The sequence below is a fragment of the Molossus molossus genome, unplaced genomic scaffold (assembly GCF_014108415.1).
Source record: "Molossus molossus isolate mMolMol1 unplaced genomic scaffold, mMolMol1.p scaffold_m16_p_14, whole genome shotgun sequence".
Taxonomy (NCBI): domain Eukaryota; kingdom Metazoa; phylum Chordata; class Mammalia; order Chiroptera; family Molossidae; genus Molossus; species Molossus molossus.
Genome location: NW_023425349.1, coordinates 33,621,077 through 33,643,114, shown reverse-complemented (window position 1 = coordinate 33,643,114; position 22,038 = coordinate 33,621,077). Strand labels below are relative to the sequence as shown.

At 51.5% G+C, this 22,038-nt stretch overlaps 1 protein-coding gene across 2 annotated transcripts; it reads left to right on the top strand.

Moving 5' to 3' along the window:
• Positions 1-2,022: 2,022 nt before the first annotated feature.
• GLIPR2 (GLI pathogenesis related 2) lies at positions 2,023-21,736 on the top strand. 2 transcript variants are annotated; one of them, XM_036261462.1, is made up of 5 exons: positions 2,023-2,073; positions 11,090-11,198; positions 11,532-11,635; positions 13,400-13,477; positions 20,252-21,736. In XM_036261462.1, the coding sequence occupies exons 1-5, from the start codon at positions 2,061-2,063 to the stop codon at positions 20,410-20,412; spliced, it is 465 nt and encodes a 154-aa protein (XP_036117355.1). In that variant the 5' UTR covers positions 2,023-2,060; the 3' UTR covers positions 20,413-21,736. The 2 variants fall into 2 exon arrangements, with proteins under 2 accessions (XP_036117355.1, XP_036117356.1); XM_036261463.1 differs by lacking the exons at positions 11,532-11,635; positions 13,400-13,477 and having other exon boundaries at positions 20,252-20,318.
• Positions 21,737-22,038: the final 302 nt, after the last annotated feature.

Below are 22,038 nucleotides of genomic sequence, written 5' to 3'. Positions count from 1 at the left end.
AAGGTTAAAACTGTAAAACTTCTAGAAGAAAACAAACTTTTCATGATCTTAGAATAGGTAAAGAGCTCTTAAAATAGAACAAAAAGAAGTGATAATTTGGGTCAAACATTCTTTATGACTGACCTTTGTTGCCATTTCTCTTGTTTCTGTCTGCTGCCTGGGCACCAGCTATGACCAGCTTGCCAGTGACTCCCCATCCAACCAGCCCAAAGCCCTTGCTGGGGGCAATTTTGGCACTACCCTAACTCTATTCAGCCAACTGTCCCTTCCATGTGCCTGCTGCTAAGGCCAACTCTTAGGTCTACAGACTCCAAGGATGCCACTAAATTCAGATTTTGTCCCCCACCCACTCTCAGGCCCTCTCTAGCCTCAGCCTTCACCTCTGTACAAGGAGATGTAAGTGATGATCCTTTGATGGGCTTCCCTCTGTGTGCAGTGAGTGGCTCCCCTGTGCTCAACTGTCTCCACCTCACGGTCTCAAAGTTTTGGTTAAGATGGAAACAGAATCCATGGATTCTGGAGATGATATGAAATTCTGCCATCTCTCCCAGCCTGCCGGGGGTGGGCGCAACACAATGAACTACAAACAGATAGTGCTTGGAGCGAGAGGGAGCATCACAAGGGAGCAAATGCCCCAGATCTCTGGATGCAGCCCAATTTATTTGCAAAGTGGTTCCCCAGGTTACATGGTGTTTTAGGTAATTAAGTCCTTGAGATGGCATCTCTGCTGACCATATAGCGAAGCCCCGTCTCTCTCGTCTCTCCCTTTTTTCACTGGAGAGACATCAAAGGAGATACACACACACACACACACACACACACAACCCATTCACACCTGGGCTTTCTTGCCCATTGTGTCTTTTGGAGTGGTGTTCCAACCTTTTGACATGCAAACCTTATCTATTCACATATACATAAACAATACACTCAGTTCAGACAGGGTGGAGTTCCTACCCATCAGACAAACCTTATCTATCGGGAGAATGCATATCTCAAGGTTACATTTTGTTCATCTACCAAACCCCCAACCCTACAGAATTCTTCCTACTGGGTTCATTTGGTCATGTCAATTGGGATTTGTTGGTAAAATGGGAAAGAGAATTGGATATAAGGTGTTAGATGCCCACCTACCACCAGAAGTCCCTTCTGATTCAGGATGGGCCATGCTTTCTAACACTCTAACACTAAATGTGCTAAAATCTAGTATTTGCCTGGTACAGTGTGAAGGAATAAACAGGGTAGTGCTCAGCCTTACTGTTGCCCTATAATCAGCAAGTCAGTTCAGTTCAGGGCCCACATATTGAAAGGTTTTTAAATTAGCTTCCTTAATTAGAACTTACTGAGCCCCTTCCCCAGAAAGGAGTTACTCTGGGGACTCACACTCAGACCATGCCTGCATGCTAGTGCCCTTCTCACAGGTGTGGGACCACAACTGAGACCAAGATTCCCGTGTCAGGTGTGTACTGACCACTGCCCCCTAGGTCAGGAAAGGTCGGGGCCTCCGGAAGTTGAGGGACAAAAAGGCCCTGAGGGATGGGTAGGACTTGAACGGGCAGAGATGAGCCAGCACTCCAACTCCAAACCGGATTCGCTCCAGAGGGTATGTCCCGGGAAAGGACGGACGTGCCCTTCGGAGCCCGGTGTCACCGGAGGAGGGAGGGCTGCAGAGTGTGGGAGGAGGCGAGGAGAGCTCCTTCAACGCCAAGGCCGCGAGCACCGCGGTCCTTGCAGCGCGTGGGTTGCTGAGGAGCTACAGGAACCTGCAGGGAGGCGCGGGGTTTCGAGTCCCGAGAGGGTACAGCGAGGGTCCTGGGCAGTCGCTAGGGTCCCTACGTGGGGCAAGTTCTCCGGAGCCGGTGGGGAGGCTCGCGGAGCGCCGGGCGCGCAGCGCCTCCTCCAGGCAGCCGGCGGGGTGGCCCCAGGCGCCTGGCCCGCAGCAGCCGCTGCCTTATAAGGCGGGGGCCGGGCCGCGCGGGGCGGGGCAGCGGCCGCGGCCCCTCCTGGGTACCCCAGCGGCGCGCGGCCCGGAGGCAGCGGGAGCCGAGCGTGCCGAGCCGGCCATGGGCAAGTCAGGTGAGACCGCGGGGCCGGCCGGGCCGGGTGCGGGATGGCTCGGGAGCCACGGGCTCCGGGATGCTGGCCGTCACCCTCCCGGGCGCGGGCTGGGTCTCCCGAGAGCGGGGCGGCCGCCTCCGCGCCGGAACGCGACTCCGGCTGCGACGCGGGACCCCGAGCGCGGGACGGAGCGGCGCGCGCGGCGAAGCGCCCCGAGGCGTCGCAGGGGCAGTTTCCGGGGCCGCCAGGAAGCCGGGGTGGCCGTCGGGCCGCCGGATAGAGGGAGGGAAGGGGAAACCGAGGGAGGGACCCCCTGTCCGCGAGCCAGAGATTGCGTCAGAGAGGGCTCAGGCGCTGATGGGATTAGTGCTCAGCCTCCGGCCCAGGCGTGGCTTTTGCTTTGTTTCGGGAGGACAGCGTTACAGTAGTTGGAAAAAGCCACCAAACTGACAGCATCCTTTACTGCAGAGCGGCGTGTTCCAACCAAAACTCCTAAGGAGAGCTCGAGCATCCTTCTGTCGCTGTGACTTAGTGCCCCCTCTGTGCCAGGCTGTGTGCCAGGTTGTCAGGCTCTGCCAGGGCCCAGACTCCCGCTTCCCCTTTTGCTCTGACCTGTTGGCTGCCCATTCTCACCACCGTGGCTGTCCCAGGTGAACTTTCTAAAATGCAGACCTTATCCTGTCCCTCCCCAACACCTTCCATCCCACTGTCTGCAGGCGAGAGAGGACACATTCTGCAGCTCTGAGGAGGGGTCCTTGGGAGTTGGGCACCACCCCTCCCCTCCACTCCTGAGGCAGGCAGGCTGGTCCCTTCTCCTGGGGTCCCTTTCACCACCACCACTAGCCCTCTCCCACTTTTCTGAGGTTGAAAATCTTCCCCATTCTTGTTAGACTCAACTTCCGGGCTGGGAGACCACCTCTATGTTCCCCTCCCCTAGAAAGATGGCAGGTCTCTTGGTTGCAGCCCTCCCAGCATCAGCTTGGGACACTACCCAGTCATAGACCTGTCCCCCATGGACACCTCACTCCTGGCAGCCAGGGGCCGTGACTGTCTCGCACGGTTACTGCCTCACAGCAAACCCTTCAGAACAGCTGTTGAACAGAGTTCAGAAGTCCTGCTTCACGCGAACCTTGGGTTGTCAACCTGAGGAAGGTGAAGCGGGGTTCCTTCTTCAATCTGTCCTCAAGATCCAGACTCATGAGGTCCCAGTGCTGGGAGTAAGTGGCTTTCCCTGGCACTGGTCTTAGCCTGCCTTACCTGTGCTGACAGATCTGGCTTTCAGCCCTGGCTGTGCTAATCACTTGCTGTGTGATCTTGAGCAAGGTTCTTTCCCTGTCTATACAATGAGAGTGGCCCATATGATCCCCAGGGTCCTTCGCAGTGTGGAAAGGTGACATAAGGAGTTGTGATGAAGCTAAAAGTCATGATGGTAGGTGGTGATGGGCAAGAGCATGGCAGATATGAGAGAAAATCCAAAAATTCTCTAAAGTCACATTTTAATCAGTTGTTTCCCCCCTAAGAAACAGTTCTTCTGAACTGCTAATATTCAGCTGTGTGCTCATTCTTCTATCCATTCATCCATCTATCCATCTCTCCTTTCCTTCCATCCATTCCACCATCTACCAGCTGTACCAAACTGTGGACTCATTGCTGTGGAGGGCATGGCCCCTGTCCTCAGGAGTGTTCATTTGGATCGTGAAGTGAATCAATGAATCAAATAATCTGGGGATGAGAGACAGGATCACATGGCTTCAGTAGGAGGTGGGAAGTGAGTCGAGCCGCAAGACAGGTGCAGGTGAAGAGCAGTGGGGGCTCAGGGCAAGGAGAGATCCTCTTGGCAAAGGGGCTTATTGAAGGCTCCTGGAGGAGGTGGTCAAATCCGAGAGTCTTGGGAATTTGGACTTCATCCCTGAGACCTGGGGTGCCATTGAAATATATTAATCTGTAGTAGGGCCAGAGTTGTGCCAGGGTGGAGGGTGGATCATATGGGGGGAGGAGGAGGTTGGGGGTCAAGAAGAAGTTGCTGCAGTTATTCAGGCAAGAGATGACAGAGGCATCTAAGGGATGGGAGAGGAGGAGAGGATGGGTTTTGGAGATGGTAACCTCAAGCCAACTTTGGTGACTTATGACAAGTGTCAAAGGTATGTTTGGGTGCTTGACTCTGCATCTTGCTGAAGATACAGAGTCAAGCAGGTCTCAAAGGAGGGGGACGGTGGCAGGAGGCAGGTTAGAGCTGGTTGGAGTAGGTGCCATCACCCCATCACCCCCCCACACACACACACACACACACATATATACACACACAACCAAGGACCTTCCAGAATGCTGGCCCAGGTCTCTCTCCCTTATAGCCATATTCATCTCTCCCAAAGACTGTGAGCCCCCAGAACAGTGTCTGGCTCCCCTAAGGGTCTCCGAGAGAGTGACTTTTCTGGGTAACCCAGGCCCAACCTTGAAGCTCCAGGTCACCAGCCCGAGGTCTGCGCTGCAGGGCCAGTAGCACTCACAGACGTGTAGCCATCTGTGGTTTCATAAAGACTGTTGTAAGGAGCCAGCCCCTGCCTCTTCTGTGCCTTAGTTTCCTCATCACTGCATATGAGCCAATCTCTCTTTTTTTTTTTTTTTATCCTCACCCGAGGACATTCTTCCACTTTTTGTACAGACAGAGTGGGAGGGAGAGAGAGGAAGAGAGAGAGAGGGAAACATCGACATGAAAGGGACACATCGAGTGGCCGCCACCCGCACGACCAACCAGGGCCGGGGACAAACTGCAACCGAGGTACGTGCCCTTAGCAGGAACCGAACCCTGGTCTCTCCGGACCGCAGGCGGACGCTCTAACCGTTGAGCCAAACCGGCCAGGGCTGAGCCAATCTCTTTTAATCTTAAACTTCAGATTTCCCCCAGAGCTGTTTGGGGTAGTAGGCATTTCCAAAAAACTTATTACGCAACTGACACAGCTTTAATTCCAGGAGACACTCAGCCCAGTGTTCAGAGACTTCCAGGTCCATCGCCCAGCCCTGGTCTTCTTGATGGACTTCAGTTTGCAGCAGTTGTGATGGGAGCAGAGAAAGACAATGACCTTGGGCTCAGTGGGAACCTCTTGTCCCTAATATAGTGATTACAAATTATTAGGCTCCTAATGCATGCCAGGCTTGGAGCTAGTTATTATCAATTGTGTAGATTTATAGAGGTTGTGTGCCATGCCCACACTCATACTTTGACCAGTAAGTAGACAATAGGGATTTGAACCCAGATCTCTGACTTCCCAGATGTGGGCTTCCCCTCTACCACTTGTCACCTGCTCCCTGCCTGCTTCTCAGCCTAGATCTGGCTCAGTAGGGACTTTTCCACACCCTCTAATTATCTCTAAGAATCTTAACATCCCTTCCACCCCCATCTGCCATCAGAACAGAAAGTATGTAGGGACCAGCTAGCTCAGGAATTTTCTTCTGAGCAGGGCCCTGACACCTCTGCAGGGTGAGGCTGTGTGGGCCACATCAGTCCCGGCTCTTCCATTTTCATCTGTTGATTTTATTGAAAAGAAAAAAGTTCAAAGAAAGTGTTTCCCCGCTTTGAAAACCACAGATGTCATCCTTCTCGCACAGATGGGGAAGTGGGGCCCAGAGGGGCAGGGATTTGCCCAGAGGGGCAGGGATTTGCCCAGTGCTTCAGGCAGCCTGAGTGGCCACAGGCAGGGCTGGAGAATGGACACTGGCTGCCCTGGCTCCTTCGGTCCCTAGGTTACTGTTATCTGTGTGCAAATGGTCAGCCTGGAGCATATGCTCCGAGACATCCTTGTTCCTGTGGGCAGTTGAGCAACTCTTAGCTTTGACCATCATTTTTGCTTAGGGAGAGGAGAGTATATGTAAAGTGGAAAGTATGTGAAATTTGGAGCAGAGGAGGGCTGTCCTTAGATCTGGCTCAAGAGTGGACTCGCTGTGTGAAATTGTGCAATTCACATGTCCTCCCAGACTACAGTTTCCTCATCCAGAAGAAGGCCCTCCTCATTTGCTCACTCATTCACTCAGCAAATATCTGAGCTAGGAGGTACTGAAAGAGGTCATCAAAGATCCATTTAAATACCAGAAGCCCCACCCCCGTGGAAATCAGGGGTGGGATCTGACAGGGCAGTATCTCCCAAAGCCGGAGGCTAAAGGATCTTGGCTCAATAGTAATAATATCATTATAATTGACATTGAATAACTGTTCACTATGTTCCAGAACTGTTCTAAAGCAATGGCATAGATTAATTCTTTTAATTCTTACAACAACGCTGTGAAGTAGATACTGTTATCCCCATTTTTCTATATGGGGGACATGAGGCATAGCGTGATTAAGCAACTTGTCCAGAATCACACGGCTAGTCAAGGACTGAGCTGGTGTCTGCCTCTTGAATTTCCTGGAACCCAGGCTGGAAGAACAGAAGCTGCTCTACTCTTTTCTCAGATTTTTATTCTTCCTGATAAACCAGTTTTGCCCCAAAGGTGGGACCAGGTCACTTTTCAGTGTAAAGAACAATATCCAACTGAATAAATTTGAAGCTCTAATTGGCTTTAATCAGCAATTCATGGCAGGCACAGCTTCAAGCAACTAGAAGGGCACTCGAAGGTTTTCATAGACAGGAAGAGGGCGAGACTGAGAAGTTAAAAGAGTGGATTATTTTAGACAGGGTCACCCTCCTTTAGACTTAGAGGGAAGCAGCAGGTCTTATCGGGCAGTTCGTCTCACTAGTGATCAGGAAATTCTTGACTGATTGGTTTAAAATTCCACTCCCGGGAGAGGCTGAAACTGCAATTGGGTTGGTTATTAAGTTTTGGATTGGTGAGGTGGCTTAGCAAAAGTGACTCCATTTTGGCCCTTTTTTTTTTTTTTTTTAAACCAACTTCTTGCCAAAAGGCAGAAGGAGTCCCTCCGCGATTCTGCCCTGGTCTCTTTGGTGGGGAGTGTGGAGAGAAATGAGTCAGGCTGGGCTCTCCCAGGCGGCCCTGAAGGGGACAGATGCTGAGGGAGGAGCCTGTCCTAGCCAACAGCCAGGTGGGAGGAGGGGCACAGACCGCCTTGGAGTCTTTATTTGGCATTTAGAAGCCTAGGCCCCAAAGGACCTTCAAGAGCCCCCAGTTTAGCCCCAGTTCAGATGCCTGTGCCCTCAGCAGAGATAGCTTAGCCCTGCTGCCTCCCCTCAGCCCCTCAGCCCTGCTGCCTCCCCTCAGCTCCTCAGCCCTGCTGCCTCCCCTCAGCCCCTCAGCCCTGCTGCCGCCCCTCAGCCCCTCAGCCCTGCTGCCTCCCCTCAGCCCCTCAGCCCTGCTGCCTCCCCTCAGCCCCTCAGCCCTGCTGCCTCCCCTCAGCTCCTCAGCCCTGCTGCCTCCCCTCAGCCCCTCAGCCCTGCTGCCTCCCCTCAGCTCCTCAGCCCTGCTGCCTCCCCTCAGCCCTGCTGCCTCCCCTTCAGCCCCTCAGCCCTGCTGCCTCCCCTCAGCCCCTCAGCCCTGCTGCCTCCCCTCAGCCCCTCAGCCCTGCTGCCTCCCCTCAGCCCCGCTGCCTTCCTTCAGCCCCTCAGCCCTGCTGCCTCCCCTCAGCCCCTCAGCCCTGCTGCCTCCCCTCAGCCCCTCAGCCCCTCAGCCCTGCTGCCTTCCTTCAGCCCCTCAGCCCCTCAGCCCTGCTGCCTCCCCTCAGCCCCTCAGCCCAGGGAGCCACACCCAGACAGCTCCTTCCACCTGTTAACTGCACTAACCTGAGCCCCAAACCTGCCCCTGGAGGTTCTATTCCTTCAGCCCCTGATTTTCCTGTGGGGCCCCTAAGGCAGGTCTGAAAACTCAGTTCTTTTCTCCTCTTTCCTCTTCCTTCTTCCTCTTCTCTCCTCTCAGAGATCTGAAGGCAGTTGCCAACCTCACTGGGCCTGACCCTCCTCCTAGGTCTGGTCAACCCCTCTGTCTCTTCTCTGTGACTTCCTTTGACTGGCAACCCTTGGGGGTGGCATGGGGTTAAGGACAGTTTACCCCTGAGCCAGTGTGGGAATGTGAGCAGGTTACTTCCCTTCCTGAGCCTCAGTTTCCTCATTGTAAGAAATGGATACAGTAGTAGAAGCTCCCACAAAAGGTGGCGAGAAGTAAATGAGATCACGCACAGGCCAGCGCCGGCAGGGCTGGCCAACCTGCAGAGGAAAGACCTCCCTCGCTCCAGGCTGGCACCCTGAGCCGCCCTCCTGAGGAATAACCCCTCTCTCCCCCTTGTGGGCTGGCTGTGAAGGCTCTCCCCGCCAAATGCAGGGCTGGGGGTTTTCTTTGACTTTTTTTCCCCTTATGTTTATCTTTGTCTTTGGGTTTTTCTATAGAAGTGGGGTGTGCCTCCTGCTGGATGCGGTCACCAGTGATATCTTGTCTCCCAGAGGCTGAGGCCCTGCTGTGAGGAGCCACCTGGGCTGGGACTGGCTGCTGTGGTGGGAGGGGACTCCTGGGGCCAGGCAGAAGTGTGGTGGCAGCACACACACACACACACACACACACACACACACACACACACACCCACCCATGCCTCGCAGCAGGGTTGAGAAGAAAGGGCTCCCCTCCTGGTTACCAAAAAGTTCTCCTGACCCCCTCCTAGGAACTGTAGCCCAGGGAACTGGCCCTGCTGGGGACAATGACTGGCTTTGGCTTCTGGGCACCAAACTTAGGTTGAGCATAGGAACTTTCACTTTTGTTTCTCTTAACTTCATATTCTGGGAGTGCGGTGACCTAGTTTTTAGCAGCTTTATAAATGTCCCTCTCTGCCAAGGAGACTGCAGGGCCTCCAGCCCTACGGGCCCAGTGCAACCTGGCCCAGCACTCAGGTGCCTGAAAATGGTCTTCGCCTTAGCTACGCACCTATCCCCTTTATCTTCACCTTCCCTTGCCGCCCTGGGATACACTGGATCCTGTCCACCCTCCCCCTTTCTGTGCACTTTGCCTTCTCACCACCTACCTCCTCCAGGGAGCCTTCCCTGATACACCGTGGTCACCACTGCCCATGCCACGCAGTCCCACTCATCTCCAGTGGTGCCTCACCATGCTTGCCTGGGACATAGGAGCTGGAAGGGACATTAGTATGGGCCTCCCCATGTCTTCCTGTCAACCAAAACATCCGACACCCTGGCACCATCCCCTGCCCCCCAGATCCCTGTCCTGCCCACATTAGTGTAACTGGACCTCACTGAACTGCCTTGCTGGGCCCCACAGTCCTCAGGGTTGGTACCACTCATTCTTCAGCTTATCAAAAACCCCTTGGATAGCTCAACCACATGACTGGCAGTTACCTTTGTGTCCCCTGGGTTGGCATCTAGCCCAAAGCTCCTGAGGGCACGTTCTAGTGTTCTTCCTCTCAGGTCCCTTCAGAGGCCTAGTGGGATTTGACTCGAAGACCCAGGAGACATGGTGGGTTTGGCTGAGAGGGGACGAGGATTCCCTGCTGGCTCACCTGCTCAGCCTCTGGGGTGAAAAGACAGCAGAGAAGAACAGCTGGTGACTGTGACCTGGGGCACTGGAAGGAATCGGTGCTTCTCCAGTTTACACCCTTCCGGCCAGGCCTTGGGGACAGGCTCCTGCTGGATGGAACCAGCTCAGTTTAAGGGTTCTCTAGCCCTCCCTCCTACTCACCCAACTCCCCCCTTTCCACAGAGGGACACTCCCAGCTTCCCAAGGCTGTCGCTGATGCCTTCACAGTCTAAGCCTAGCCCTGGTCAGTTTGGCTCAGTGGTTGAACGTCAGCCTGCGGACCAGAGAGTCCCGGGTTTGGCTCCCGCTAGGGGCACGTGCCACCAAAAAAAACAAACAAACAAACAAACAAACAGAAAACTATTCACAGTCTAAGCCTGGCTTGCTGCTGTCCTGACATCTTTGGGGTCTCATGTCGAGGGGCACCTCCTTTCTGATTCCCTAGACCATGTTAGGTTGCCTTTCAAGTTCCCCTTGCACCTGTGCTGAGCACCTTGGCCCCAGCACACTGTCCACAGTGTCTGTTTACAGGCTGGCTTCCTTCTCTGTCTGAGACCTTTGAGGACAGGGCGTGGCTGACCTGTCTCCGGGCACCTAGCACACAGCGTGGGACCCAGCAAGAAGAGGTGCTCAGAGAGCACATGATCAGATGGCTGAATTGGGAGAGGGTGGATGATGCTGCTGGATAGAGGACAAATCAACAGATGGATGAATGAATGGTGGAGAGATGGGTGGAGGATGTTGGATGGATGGGGTTCCATTTCAGTCCAAATTGATGTCACTTCTGTCCACTATTGACTGTGCCTGACCTTAGCTTCACCACTTATTCTCTCCCTAGCCCCAGCCCCCTTGCCCTTGCCCTTTCTAAGATCATGACCCACTGGGCACAGGCTCTACCTCATCCCTCAGTGCAACTCTGAGCCCAACACCACCACCATCTTTTCCACTCTCTCCCCTCATTCCACTTCCCCAGTGCGTCCTTCCCTGGTCCTCGTTTCTTCACCTGTCTCTCTGCCTTCTTGATTTCACTAGCCCGATGTGGGCACCCCTCCACGCCCGCCAGGCTTGTCCTCTGAGCGCCACCTCCAGTCCTTTCCAGTCCCCACCACACACCATAGGTCCCGGCTGAGATATCCAATCAGAAGTCCCATTGCTCACCCCCGCCCAAACATCTGCTCTGCACCCCTGGCCCGACCTCCTCTCCACAGCCAGCAGGAACTTTCAGAAACACCAGTCTCACCAGCTTACTCCTCTGCTCCCAGTCAGTTGCTTCCTGTTGCTTTGGATAAAGAGATAAAGACCCAAATCTCCCACGAGGCCCAGATGGCCCTGCATAGCCCATGGGGTGCAGCTGGGCAGAGGGCAGAGGGCAGCATCAGGGACAGAGACAGGACGAGCAGAGGCGTGGGGCAGGGCGTCACAGTGGTCCATTTGGCTCCGGTACTGAAGGGGCGCCTGACCATTTGGCCTGAGGTGTGAACCGGGCACTACTCCAAAGCCTGCCATCAATCATACTTTTGGTGGGTCTCTTCCCTGCACTGAAACATTCTCCATTTTGAAATCATTGCAGCTTCCAAACAGTTTAATAATGAGGTCCTGAAGGCCCACAACGAGTACCGGCAGCAGCATGGCGTCCCCCCGCTGAAGCTCTGCAAGAAGCTCAACCAGGAGGCTCAGCAGTGAGTCCCCCAGCACCCCGGGGTGACGGGCCCTTCTCAGTGCTGCTGCTGCAGTCAGAGGGGCCTTAGGGTGGCTAAAGGGACATGAACTTTGGGGGCAGATACAGCCAGGCTTGAAGAACCACTCTGCCACTCACCTAGGCAGGTGCCTTTGTTCCTGAGCCTCAGTTTGCTCCTCTGCAAAGTAGGGTGTTTGGGGGTTTCAGAAAAGATGCAGGTGTGATGCTCCCGGTTTCCTCCGTGAGGCCAGGGAAGGAAGTGTGGCCGCACCCCTTTAGGGCTCACACTTTGGGGCTTCCCTGGGCTCTGAGGAAAAACCCTGGTCTCTGGCAGGTATTCCGAGGCCCTGGCCAGCACGAGGATCCTCAAGCACAGCCCGGAGTCCAGTCGCGGCCAGTGCGGAGAGAACCTGGCCTGGGCATCCTACGATCAGACAGGTGGGTCGCTTTCTCAGCTCCCGACTTCTCTGACTTCTGCCTGAGCCTCGGCCGCCAGCGTCCAAGCCTCTCCTGGGCCCCAGCACCCTCCGTGGTGTAGCTGAGCGGCAGCCACAGGCCCAGAGCTCGGCCTGCCCCGGGGGCTGACTGCAGCGCAGCACAGGTTCTCTGCCGGCCGGCCGGGGACACAGAGATGAGTCAGACTGCCCGGAAGAGCTCCCAGCTGGGGAGGAGCGTGGGGACCAGACCATCTCTGTGTAGCCTCAGCCTGACCCTGCCGGCACCCATGCATCCCCAGCTACAGAAGAACTTGGTTTTTGTCACATTTTTCTAAATTTTTTATGGTGGTGCTATATTAATTTTTTCATCAGAAAAGTGCAATAGAGTTTTTTCCATGGGAAAACAATGAAAATAATGGGAAAGACAACTCCTCATCTGAGGTCTCAGCCCAGAATGGCAGTCCCGCCACCCCGACCAGACATCCTGAGCTTCCTGGCTCTGACAGCCCTGTCGTGGCTTTTCAGGAAAAATGTTGGAGCGTGCTGGAATGACTCCTCCTCCTCGGCCTCACATCCTGGGAGTTCCTGGTGGGGGGGGGGTCCTCTGGTTTCCCAGCTCTGTGGCCCTCCAGGAGAAGTGTGCGCATGCTCCCGGGGAAGGCAGGAGTCCACAGCCTGCAGCCGCCTCCCCAGGCCTGGTTTAGGGCCTGTTGGGCCCAGGGAAAGAGGGACAGGGATGGGAAAAGCCAGTAGGAGACATGGTTCCATCTCGGCCTTGCGCTGGCTCCCTATGGAGCGCTGAGCAAGTCCCTACCTCTCTGGCCCCCGTTTTCCCATCTCTGCAGAGAAGGGGTTGGGTAAGTGGTCTCTAAGGCAGTAGTTCTCCACATTGGCTGCACAATGGGATCTTTTGTGGTGCTTTTTAAAAATATCAGTGCCTGGTCTCCTCCAGAGGTACCTATGCAATCAGTTTGTGGCAGGCCCGGGCGTCAGCAATTTTTAAATGCTCCCCAAACGGGGCCGGTGTGTAGCCACTGCCCTCAGAGGCCTTGCCACTCCAAGTGTGGTCCACGGACCTGCAGCGGCATCTGGGAACTTGTTAGAGATGCAGACTCAAAGGCTCACCCTAGATCTACTGAAATCAGAATCTGCATTTTAGTAAGAGCCCCAGGTGATTCGTGCACTCAGTAAAGTGTGAGATGCTGCTCTGAGCTCGAAGTCTGCTCTGAGCTCTGACCCTGCGACCAGCAGCATCCGAGGAAATGCGGTGCGTTTCCTCCTGTCAACACTTCTGGGTCAGTAGATGCTCCAAGGGAGGACCCTTCTGCCTACAGCGGAGACCCAGGCCCCACCAGCCCAATTGCCTTTCCTCTTGTGGATATTTCAGGAGCCAGACTTGGGGTGGGATGAGGGCAGAGTCTCTGGAAAACTTGGAGCATCATTAGAAGTCTTTGAAGTACAATTGCATTTAACCCTCTTGTTCAGAGCCCCAGCGAAGGGAAGGCCTTGCCTAGGATTTCACAGTGAGTTAGTGGCAGGGACACAAATACAGGTGACCCCAGGCCAGGGCTCTTCCCAACCCCCAACAAGGCCATCTCGTCAGCCCAGCTATGTCCATGGGCAGAAGTCTCTGTTTCAGCTCACTGGTGCTTCATCAGACTTCTAATTGTGGGATCGGTGGTTTGGGGTTAATGGGAGAAGATGGAAGGAATAGGGAGCAGGTTGATTTTGCTGCTGAGTTGTAAACAGTGTCTTTTCCATGCAGGAAAGGAGGTGGCTGATAGATGGTACGGTGAAATTAAGAACTACAACTTCCAGCAGCCTGGCTTCAACTCTGGCACTGGTGAGTGACAGGGTTGCCCCAGTTGCCTGGCCCTGGGCAGTGTTGCAGTTGAGTGTCTGATTTTGGAGAGGAACCAACCCTCTGAAAATCAATCATTTCTTCCTGTTTTACCTCTCCCATATTCCTCTGGTTTGACTTTGCCCTAAGGGCAAAACTCTTTCCCCAGTGCGTGTGAGACACACACACACACACACACACACACACACACACTCCCTCCCTCCAAGAGCTCCCAGGCTGATGATGCCTGTCCCACCAGATCCAGGTTCTTCAGCTGACTGGAGTGTGTCATAAGGAGGCTGTGGATTTTATTTTATTAAAGAAGTTTTTTTTCTTTATTGATTTTAGAGAGGAAGGGAGAGGGAGAGAGAGGTAGAAACATTGATGAGAGAGAACGTCAGTTGGCTGCCTCCTGCATGGCCTCCACGGGGGATGTGGCCCACAGCCTGGGCATGTGCTGCGCCCTGACGGGGGATAGAGCTGGCGACCTCTCGGTGCAGGGGTCGACGCTAGCCACTGAGCCGCACCTGTGGGGCGAGGCTGTGGATTTTAACAGCTGCCGAGTGCTTCTCCCAGAAGCGGGGGCTCGGCACCTGAACGGGTCATCTACTTCTAGTCTTGCTGCCCTGCGGTCCAGCCTGCTCCCTAGCACCCGGCCATTCTAAAACCCTCTCTGCCCATGTTGCTCTCCTGATTAAACTGCCAGTGGCTTCCTGGGCCTTCAGGAAAAGGGCCAAGCTCACTCTTCTCTTGGTTTCAACTCCCTCCTCCCTTCACACCCCACTTCCTTCCTGCCGTGTACCCCATGCCTCCCAGCCTCCCCGGCATTCTTCCTTCACTTTTAAGCTGCAGTCTGTGGTTCAGATAGTCTTAGTAAGCAGAATGCCTGCAGCTAACCTCAGCACCCCACCCCCACTACTGTTTGTGTGAAGTTGGGTCCATGCTCCGTCCTTCCCTGTCCCAGAGGGATAGGGACGGGTGGCGTTTAGATGCAGGGAGGCACTGGCCTTTCTCCTAGGCCTCCACGATGAGCAGTAAATGCCAAACTTACTAAAGTCTCAGGCAACTGCTTGGAGCTCTGGGCTCCCTCTGGCCCCTCACTAGCCCCCCAGGCTCCTGTCTTTCCTCAGAACCAACTCAGATCCACCTTGAGCAGCCCAGGATAGGTTGGAAGGGGCTGTGAGTTTCTCTGACCAGAAGGCACCAGAAAAATGGAAAAAGGGATTCCCTACCCACCCTATCCCTCTACCCAACCCCATCCCACCCATGGGTGGAGCCACCTAAGGCCTCCCAACCTCTGGAGGGTTCTTCAGAAACAGGAAGTGACATGTTCTCAGAACGAGCCGCTGTTTCCTGTGGTTTTCGGCTCACCCTTTCGGGCAGGGGATCTCGCAACCGTGGGCAGGGCTATGGGGCAGGGCTATGGGGCAGGGCTATGGGGCAGGGCAAGAAACGTCCCCTGAGGTGCTTCTTCCTCAGCACTCAAGCCTGGGATGAGGAGGCTGCTGCCAGGGCCCCGAGGGAGAATTGATGGTTCTGTGGCAATTAAATTCGATTTGTGAAGGAGGAATACTGGCAACTTCCTTCCAGAGATTAAGGATGTGTAGGCAGAACCTGGTGTGCTTTTCCTAAAGATCGGTGTCTAGAAGACCTTTGATTTTATAGTGTCTGGATCTGTTTTTGCCATGAGCAAGACTCACGGGCAATTGGACATGTGTCCGAGCAAGTTATGAGTTTTGCTCCTGTGTGTAGGCCACTTGACCGTTACAAAGCACCTCCCCATCCACGGACACGTAAGCCTTGCAACACCCTTTGGAGGTAGGGCTTCATTGCACTAGTTTTGCAGAGGGGGACACTGAGCCCCTGGAAGGGGGAGAGACTTCTTTATACCTTCTGTCCTCAATCTGATGCTCTTTCCATGGCCCCTGCTCCAAGGCAGAAATCTTGCAAGCGTCAGAGCTAGGAACGGGACTCAGCTTTCCATGATCACTGACCACCTGGCTCACCCGTTGCCCCATACCCCCCACCCCTAAAGAGGAAAACCCCGGAGCAAGTAGCTCCGAGGCCATACCAAGTGCCAGTAGGCAGTGCCTGGGGACGGACAGAGCCTGATCCTAAGACGGGAGCACAGATTTGGGTGGAGTTATAATCAGGGCTTGCAAGACCCTTAAAGATCTGCAGGCCTATCTCTCCACCTCAGTCTCCCCAGCACTGCACCACTGTTCTGGGATCCCCTGATCCGAGTTCATGTTGCAGGTGAAAGGGCCTTTGAAATATCCTGTAATCTCTGCCCGCTCACCCCAGTCCTGGCAGCATCGGGGGTGAAGAACACAATTCTTTGCTATGTGCTGAGTGGGGGGAAATGTTTTCTTGCAATTCGTTTGTTGTATTCTATTTGAATGAGCAGGTTTGTTCATTTATGTGTTCTGAATTAGTAATACTTTTACATGACATGAATTTTGTAAGCTGTATAAGGTGAAAAGTCTTCCTTCCATCCCTGGTCTCTGGCACTTTTCCTCCCAACTGGTGATACCAGTTCCTTGTGCATCACTGTAGGGTTCTGAGTCTAAACCAGCATTTGGGTAAATATGTTTGTTTTTCTTTACACTCTGGTGTCAGATATATGATCTGTTTTGCACTGGCTTCCTTTACACAGCAGATTGGCAGAGATTGTTCCACATCAATACAAAAAGAGTGTTCTCATTCTTTCTCAGTCTTGTACATTATTCCCTTGCAAACATACACTGTAACTTATTTAATGTGGCTTTCAAATGTATATTTTAGGAAGTTTGGGTCTGTAGCAGGAAAGAGGATGTGATCCATTTGGGAGCAAAAGAAAAAGAAAAAAGGAAGCTGTTAGTAGGTTAGGGCTAGAAACCAGTATGTATCTGATGGTTGCTGAGGAAGTCGTGTCCTTTCCTTCATCTGTGAATACCATACTCAGTCATCTCTGTGCGGACAGAACCCTCCCCGCCATCAGAAGGATGACAGTCTCATCTGTGTGGGAAAGGCTCCCACAGGCACTCGTGCTGCTGAAGCTCATACTGTGTCTGTAAGCACTTGGCAACCAGTGGATAAACAGCAGCTCTTTCTCTTTTTCTGGGTGACAGAGAGAGTGGGTGGGTCAATGGCCAAAGCATGTGTCTTTTGAGAGAAAAGGCTTGTATGAAAAAGGACTCGAGCCTTAATGAAAAGACAGCCCATAGAAGCAGTGACACCTGGCCAAGCTGCCCAAGCCTGGAGCTGTGACTCAGACCTAAGGACCAGAGTGAATCGGCAAGGAGTGTGTCTCCTCTATTTGGAGGTGAAAATCAGAGTTTTTTGGGCAATGGTTAAGGATTAGTGGAAAAGATGCATAATTATACTTAATGTTTGTTTTCTTTTAGTTCTTGCTTTGATTGTATCACATTAACTCTATTGATTAGTGTTTAGTTATTTTCAGAAAGAAAATCATTTTTAGATGTAGACAAATAAATAAACTATGCCTAAATTTAAGAATTATAAAAATTCTCAGGCGGTGTGGCGCACTGGTTGAGTGTCAACCCATGCACCAAGAGGTCACCAGTTCAATTCCCAGTCAGGGCACATGCCCAGGTTGTGGGCCAGATCCCCAGTGGGGGGCGTACAGGAAGTGGCCAGTCGATGTTCTCTCTCATCGATGTTTCCATCTCTCTCTCCCTCTCCCTTCCTCTCTCTCTAAAATCAATAAAGAAAAAACTATTAAAAAAAAAATTATAAAAATGGAGTTCAGCTGTAGGGGGAAAAACACAACTTAATCAACAAACATTTATTCAGTCCTTACTATATCTGATACACATGGGAGATATCAACATTGCCTCTTCCCTGAAGGATTGGAAAAGTGTGGATACCAGTCTCTTTCTCTCTCTCTCTCTCTTACTTTCTTGCTTTAATTTTGTGGTAAATATACTTAACAGAAAATTTACTATATTAACCACTTATTTTATTTTATTTTATTTTATTTATTCTTTATCCTTACCCGAGGACACTTTTGCGTTTATCTTTGGATAGAGTGGGAAGGAGAGAGGGAGGAAGAGAGAGAGAGAAACACCGATGTGAGAGAGACACATCTAGTGGCTGCCACCCTCACAGCCCCAACTGGGGCGGGGGACAAACTGCAACTGAGGTACATGCCCTTAGCAGGAACCAAACCCAGGTCGCTCTGGTCCACAGGCCAATGCTCTAACCGCTGAGCCAAACCAGCCAGGGCTATATTAACCACTTTTAAGTGTATAGCTCAGTGGGACTAAGTACATTTACATTGTTGTGCAACCATCACTACTCTTCATCTCCAGAACTTTTTCATCATTTCATATTGAAATTCTGAACCCATTAAACAATAACTCCCTACCCCCCACTTCAAGCCCTAATAACTATTTTCTGTCTCTATGAATTTGACTGTTCTAGGAACCTTATTTAAGTGGAATCATGCCATATTTGTCCTTTTGTGTTTAACTTATTTCACTCAGCACAATGTCCTCAAGTTCATCCATATTGTAGCATGTTAGAATTTCATTCCTTTTTAAGACCGAATAATATTCCATTGTCTACACATACAACATTTTGTTTATCCACTTACCCACTGGTGGACATTGAGGTTTTTGCCCCTTATGTCTATTGTGAATAATGCAGGTATGTACATTGGTGTACAAATACCTAAGTCCCTGCTTTTAATTCTTCTGGGCATATACTTAGAAGTGGAATATGCAGGATCATATGATAATTCCACAGTTCACTCCTTGAGGAACTGCCATGCTGTCTTCCATAGCAGCTGCACCACTTACATTCCCATAAGCAATGCATACATTTTCTAATTTCTCTACATCCTCACCAAAATGTTTCCTTAAAAAAAAAAAATTCATCCTAATGGGTATGAAGTAGTTGCCCTCCTTCTTTCTTAACCACCTGTGAGAAAAAACGGGAGAGATGAGCTACCGATCTTTACTCCTAGGAGATAAGAAGAATTTATGGTCATCAAGTAAAGACCACCTTACAGCATCAATTCTTTGACCCCAAAATGGGAGGGAATTAGGAAGTTAAGCCATGTTAGCAGCTTGAAAGGATCAATGAAGCAGGCGGCCTACGTGGGAGACCAATACTGAGAAGATCCAGCAGGCCACAGAAGTGTCTGGATGGTCAGGCAGTAGCTTGAGAAAGAACTGGCTGTTTGGCTTGGAGCAGAGAGAATTGAAGGAGGCTCAACATTGTTAGGGTCTCAAAGAGCTCAAAACACAGAAGGCCTGCATTTTCAGTGAGAGCAGAACTTGACTCCAGGAGGGTTCTCTCAAATGCCTTCATTCATTCACTCATTCAGTGAAAGTTTATTTTACACTTTGCATGTGCAGGCTATGCCAGAGTACTGGGTATACTGTGGTGAATAAAACAATTTTATCTCTACCCATATGGGGCTCATAGCCTTGTGAAGGAGCCAAGCAATAAGCAAGTAGTCAAATCTATCATTGCAAATGGTAAGAATGTTATGAAGGGGGGAAAAGGTGTGATAAGGAGGGAGGTGCTCAGGAAAACAAAGAGGCTGTAAAATGTATCTCTGAAAAGTGACATCAAGGCTGAGGCCTAAGGGACAAGATATTGATCATCAGAACTGTATTCCATGCGTGTTGTGTGCAGAGTCTCTGCGCTGGTAAATGACCTGGGGTGTTCAAGGAATGGAAAAGAGGCCACTGGGCCAAAGCATTCACTTTTGTTCTAGGTGCAATTGGAAACAATAGAAGGATTTTTAAGCAGGGAAGCAACTTAAGTCTCAAAATGATCACTCTGTATACTTAAGCAGAAATTGAATTGGAGGAGACAACAGTGGAAGCTGGAGAACCACCCAGGGGGCTATTGCAATGGCCCAAGTGAGAAAAGTTTGTGGTTGGGAGCAACGTTTTGGGAGTGGATGGGCTTCAGATGTATTTTACAGTTAGATTTGTGAGGATTGAATGATGGGTTGTTGTGGGGAAATGAGGTAGGGGAGGAATGCAGACCTGCGCTAGGATCGCGTGCTTAGAAGTGCTGTTAAAGGAAATGGGAAGGTAGGGAGAGGGATAACTTTGGGCAGACCAAAGTCAAGAATGAGGTTAAATTTCAGATGCCTGTGAGTCATCCAAGTGGAAATGTCAAGTAGATGTGTTTGGAACACAGAGGAGAGAGTTGGGCTGGAGAAATAAATTAGGAGCCAGGGGAAAATGAAATTGCCTAAGGAGCGCAGCAAGAAAAGAGAGCCCAGATTTGAGCCTGGAGACATGCAGGGCCTCCAATGTTTACAAGTGAGATCGAGAGGAAGAGGTAGAGGCAGTGAGATGGGAGGAATCATGGAAACCAAGAGGGGAGTGCTCTGAAAAGGAGAGGAGTCAACCCTATTAAATGTTCCTGGGATGTCGAGTAAGATGAGTAAAAAAAAAGACCATTGGGGAGGAACATGGAGATCGTTGGTGACTTTGAAGAGTGCAGTTCGGGGGATGGTTGGAGGCAGGTGTGAGTAGGGTGGCATCCTAATTGTTGGGAAGACCATGAATCCTTTGGGCATTGAAAAGTGGTCAGGTGAGTAGAGTCAGCGTGGTGACTGAGGGGATCTGATGCTATAGAAAATCAGGCAGTTGGTATGTTCTGGGTCTCCTTTCTCTGACTGGGGTGTGTGAAGATAAGCTTCCTTGAGCCTGGCAAGATGGTGCAGGAGCTCAAACATCTCTTGAAGCATCCTTCTCCAGGCTTTGCTCACTAACCTGTGTCCCTCTCCCCTTGCCTGCTCCCCTACAGGACACTTCACGGCCATGATATGGAAGAATACAAAGAAGATGGGAGTGGGGAAGGCGTCTGCAAGTGACGGGTCCTCCTTTGTGGTGGCTAGATACTTTCCAGCAGGGAATGTCATCAACCAGGGTTTCTTTGAAGAAAATGTCCTGCCTCCAAAGAAGTAACTTGCCAAATGTTATGGGCAGGTGGCAGACTTGGAACATGGATATGAAGTGCCTAGAACAACAAAAGCTCAGCTGTGTGTCTGTCTTTGTGGGTGTATGTGCTTGTGGGTGTGATGCATATGCATGTCTCTTGCACACACCCTTGGATATACAGTTTTGCATGAACTCATTCTTATCAAAGGAATAAGCCAATGAAGCCTTTACTCTGATGATTAGACCACAATTATTTGGACTCTGGGAAAAATCCATTTTTAAACGTTTTTGTTATTTTTAAAGCAAACTTCTTTTGTACCTTTCTTACTTATAATATTATCCCTGGACTTTTTGAAATGTCTGTGATGATGTCATTTCCTGTGATCCTCATGCATTGTTATCTACTCGTGGTAGATATTTAAGAATATTAAACCCTCATTTAAATGTGATATAAAACACAGCCTTAAACACATAAATATAAAGCAGCTTCCATCAGAAACATGGTGCAGGCAGGGGTTCCATTTCACAGAATTACTGAGATTTCTCAATTGTGAGACATGAAGTCATCTTCATGCCTTCTGGAATTCTCTAACAGGATTGCCAAAGAACGAATGGAGAAAAAGCTTCACTTCCTTGCATTTTTCTGCCTTTAAATAGCAAAGTATTGCTGCCACCACCACCCCTTGACCCCTCCCCATCTTTTTTTCTTAAAACCCCCTGGCTTTTCATAGCTCAATATGTACCCCTTGATTTCTGGGGAGCTGGTCTAGGCCTGAAACTCACCCCTCCCCCAACTTTACTAGGTGGCCCAGGGCCTATTGTGAGAGAAAGGCCCTTACACTGCCTGGGCTCTTGGCCAAGCGGCCTTGGATGGATGAAGTCAGTGTTCGGGTGAGGGTGAGCTCACTCAGGGCCCCCAGAGGAAACCCTCCAGCCCCTGCTCTCCCAGACACAGGGCGGGAGACCAGGCTGTTCCTGGCAGCTGTGGCTGCAGCTGTGCGGCTGCTCCCTCCTGGAATGTGTGACAGGCCCAAATGTTCCTGCGAGATATCCATGCGGGGGCTTAGAGTCACTCATTTGGTCCAGTGTTTTGCCTCAAACTATACAAAGTTCCTCTGAATAACAATTTCACATGGTCCATGTGGGAGGGACCAACCCAGATGCCAAGCTGAGTGTCCCTGAAATCATGGCATCTCTAGGTGGTACGATAGGGGCAAGAATTAGGGGGTTGCCTGCTTAAAGACCAGTCTGAGCAGGCCAGCCTTTGAAACATGTTTCCTAAAGGTCTGTGTTGCACTGTGAACATAATCTCATGCTGTGCCCTTCATGTCACCCAGGAATATTGACTGAGAGAACAATAAAATCTTTTTCTTTTGTGTAATATTATCCTCCCGTGACTCATACCCGATTCTGAATCAGTGACTAGGGTAATCCACAACTCTGAGTTCCTGTAACTGAAGCTTCTGAATACCTCCCACCTCCCCCCAGTAGACTGTGCTCCTAAGGCAACCTTGTTGTGAACCACGTGACCTACAATCACACAGCTGATTGGACTAGAGTAGACATGTGATCCAAGAGCTGCCAATCTCTGGGCTGGCTGTGGACCAGGAATTTGGTAACAAATATGGAGATAATTTACCAGTAGAACTGAAA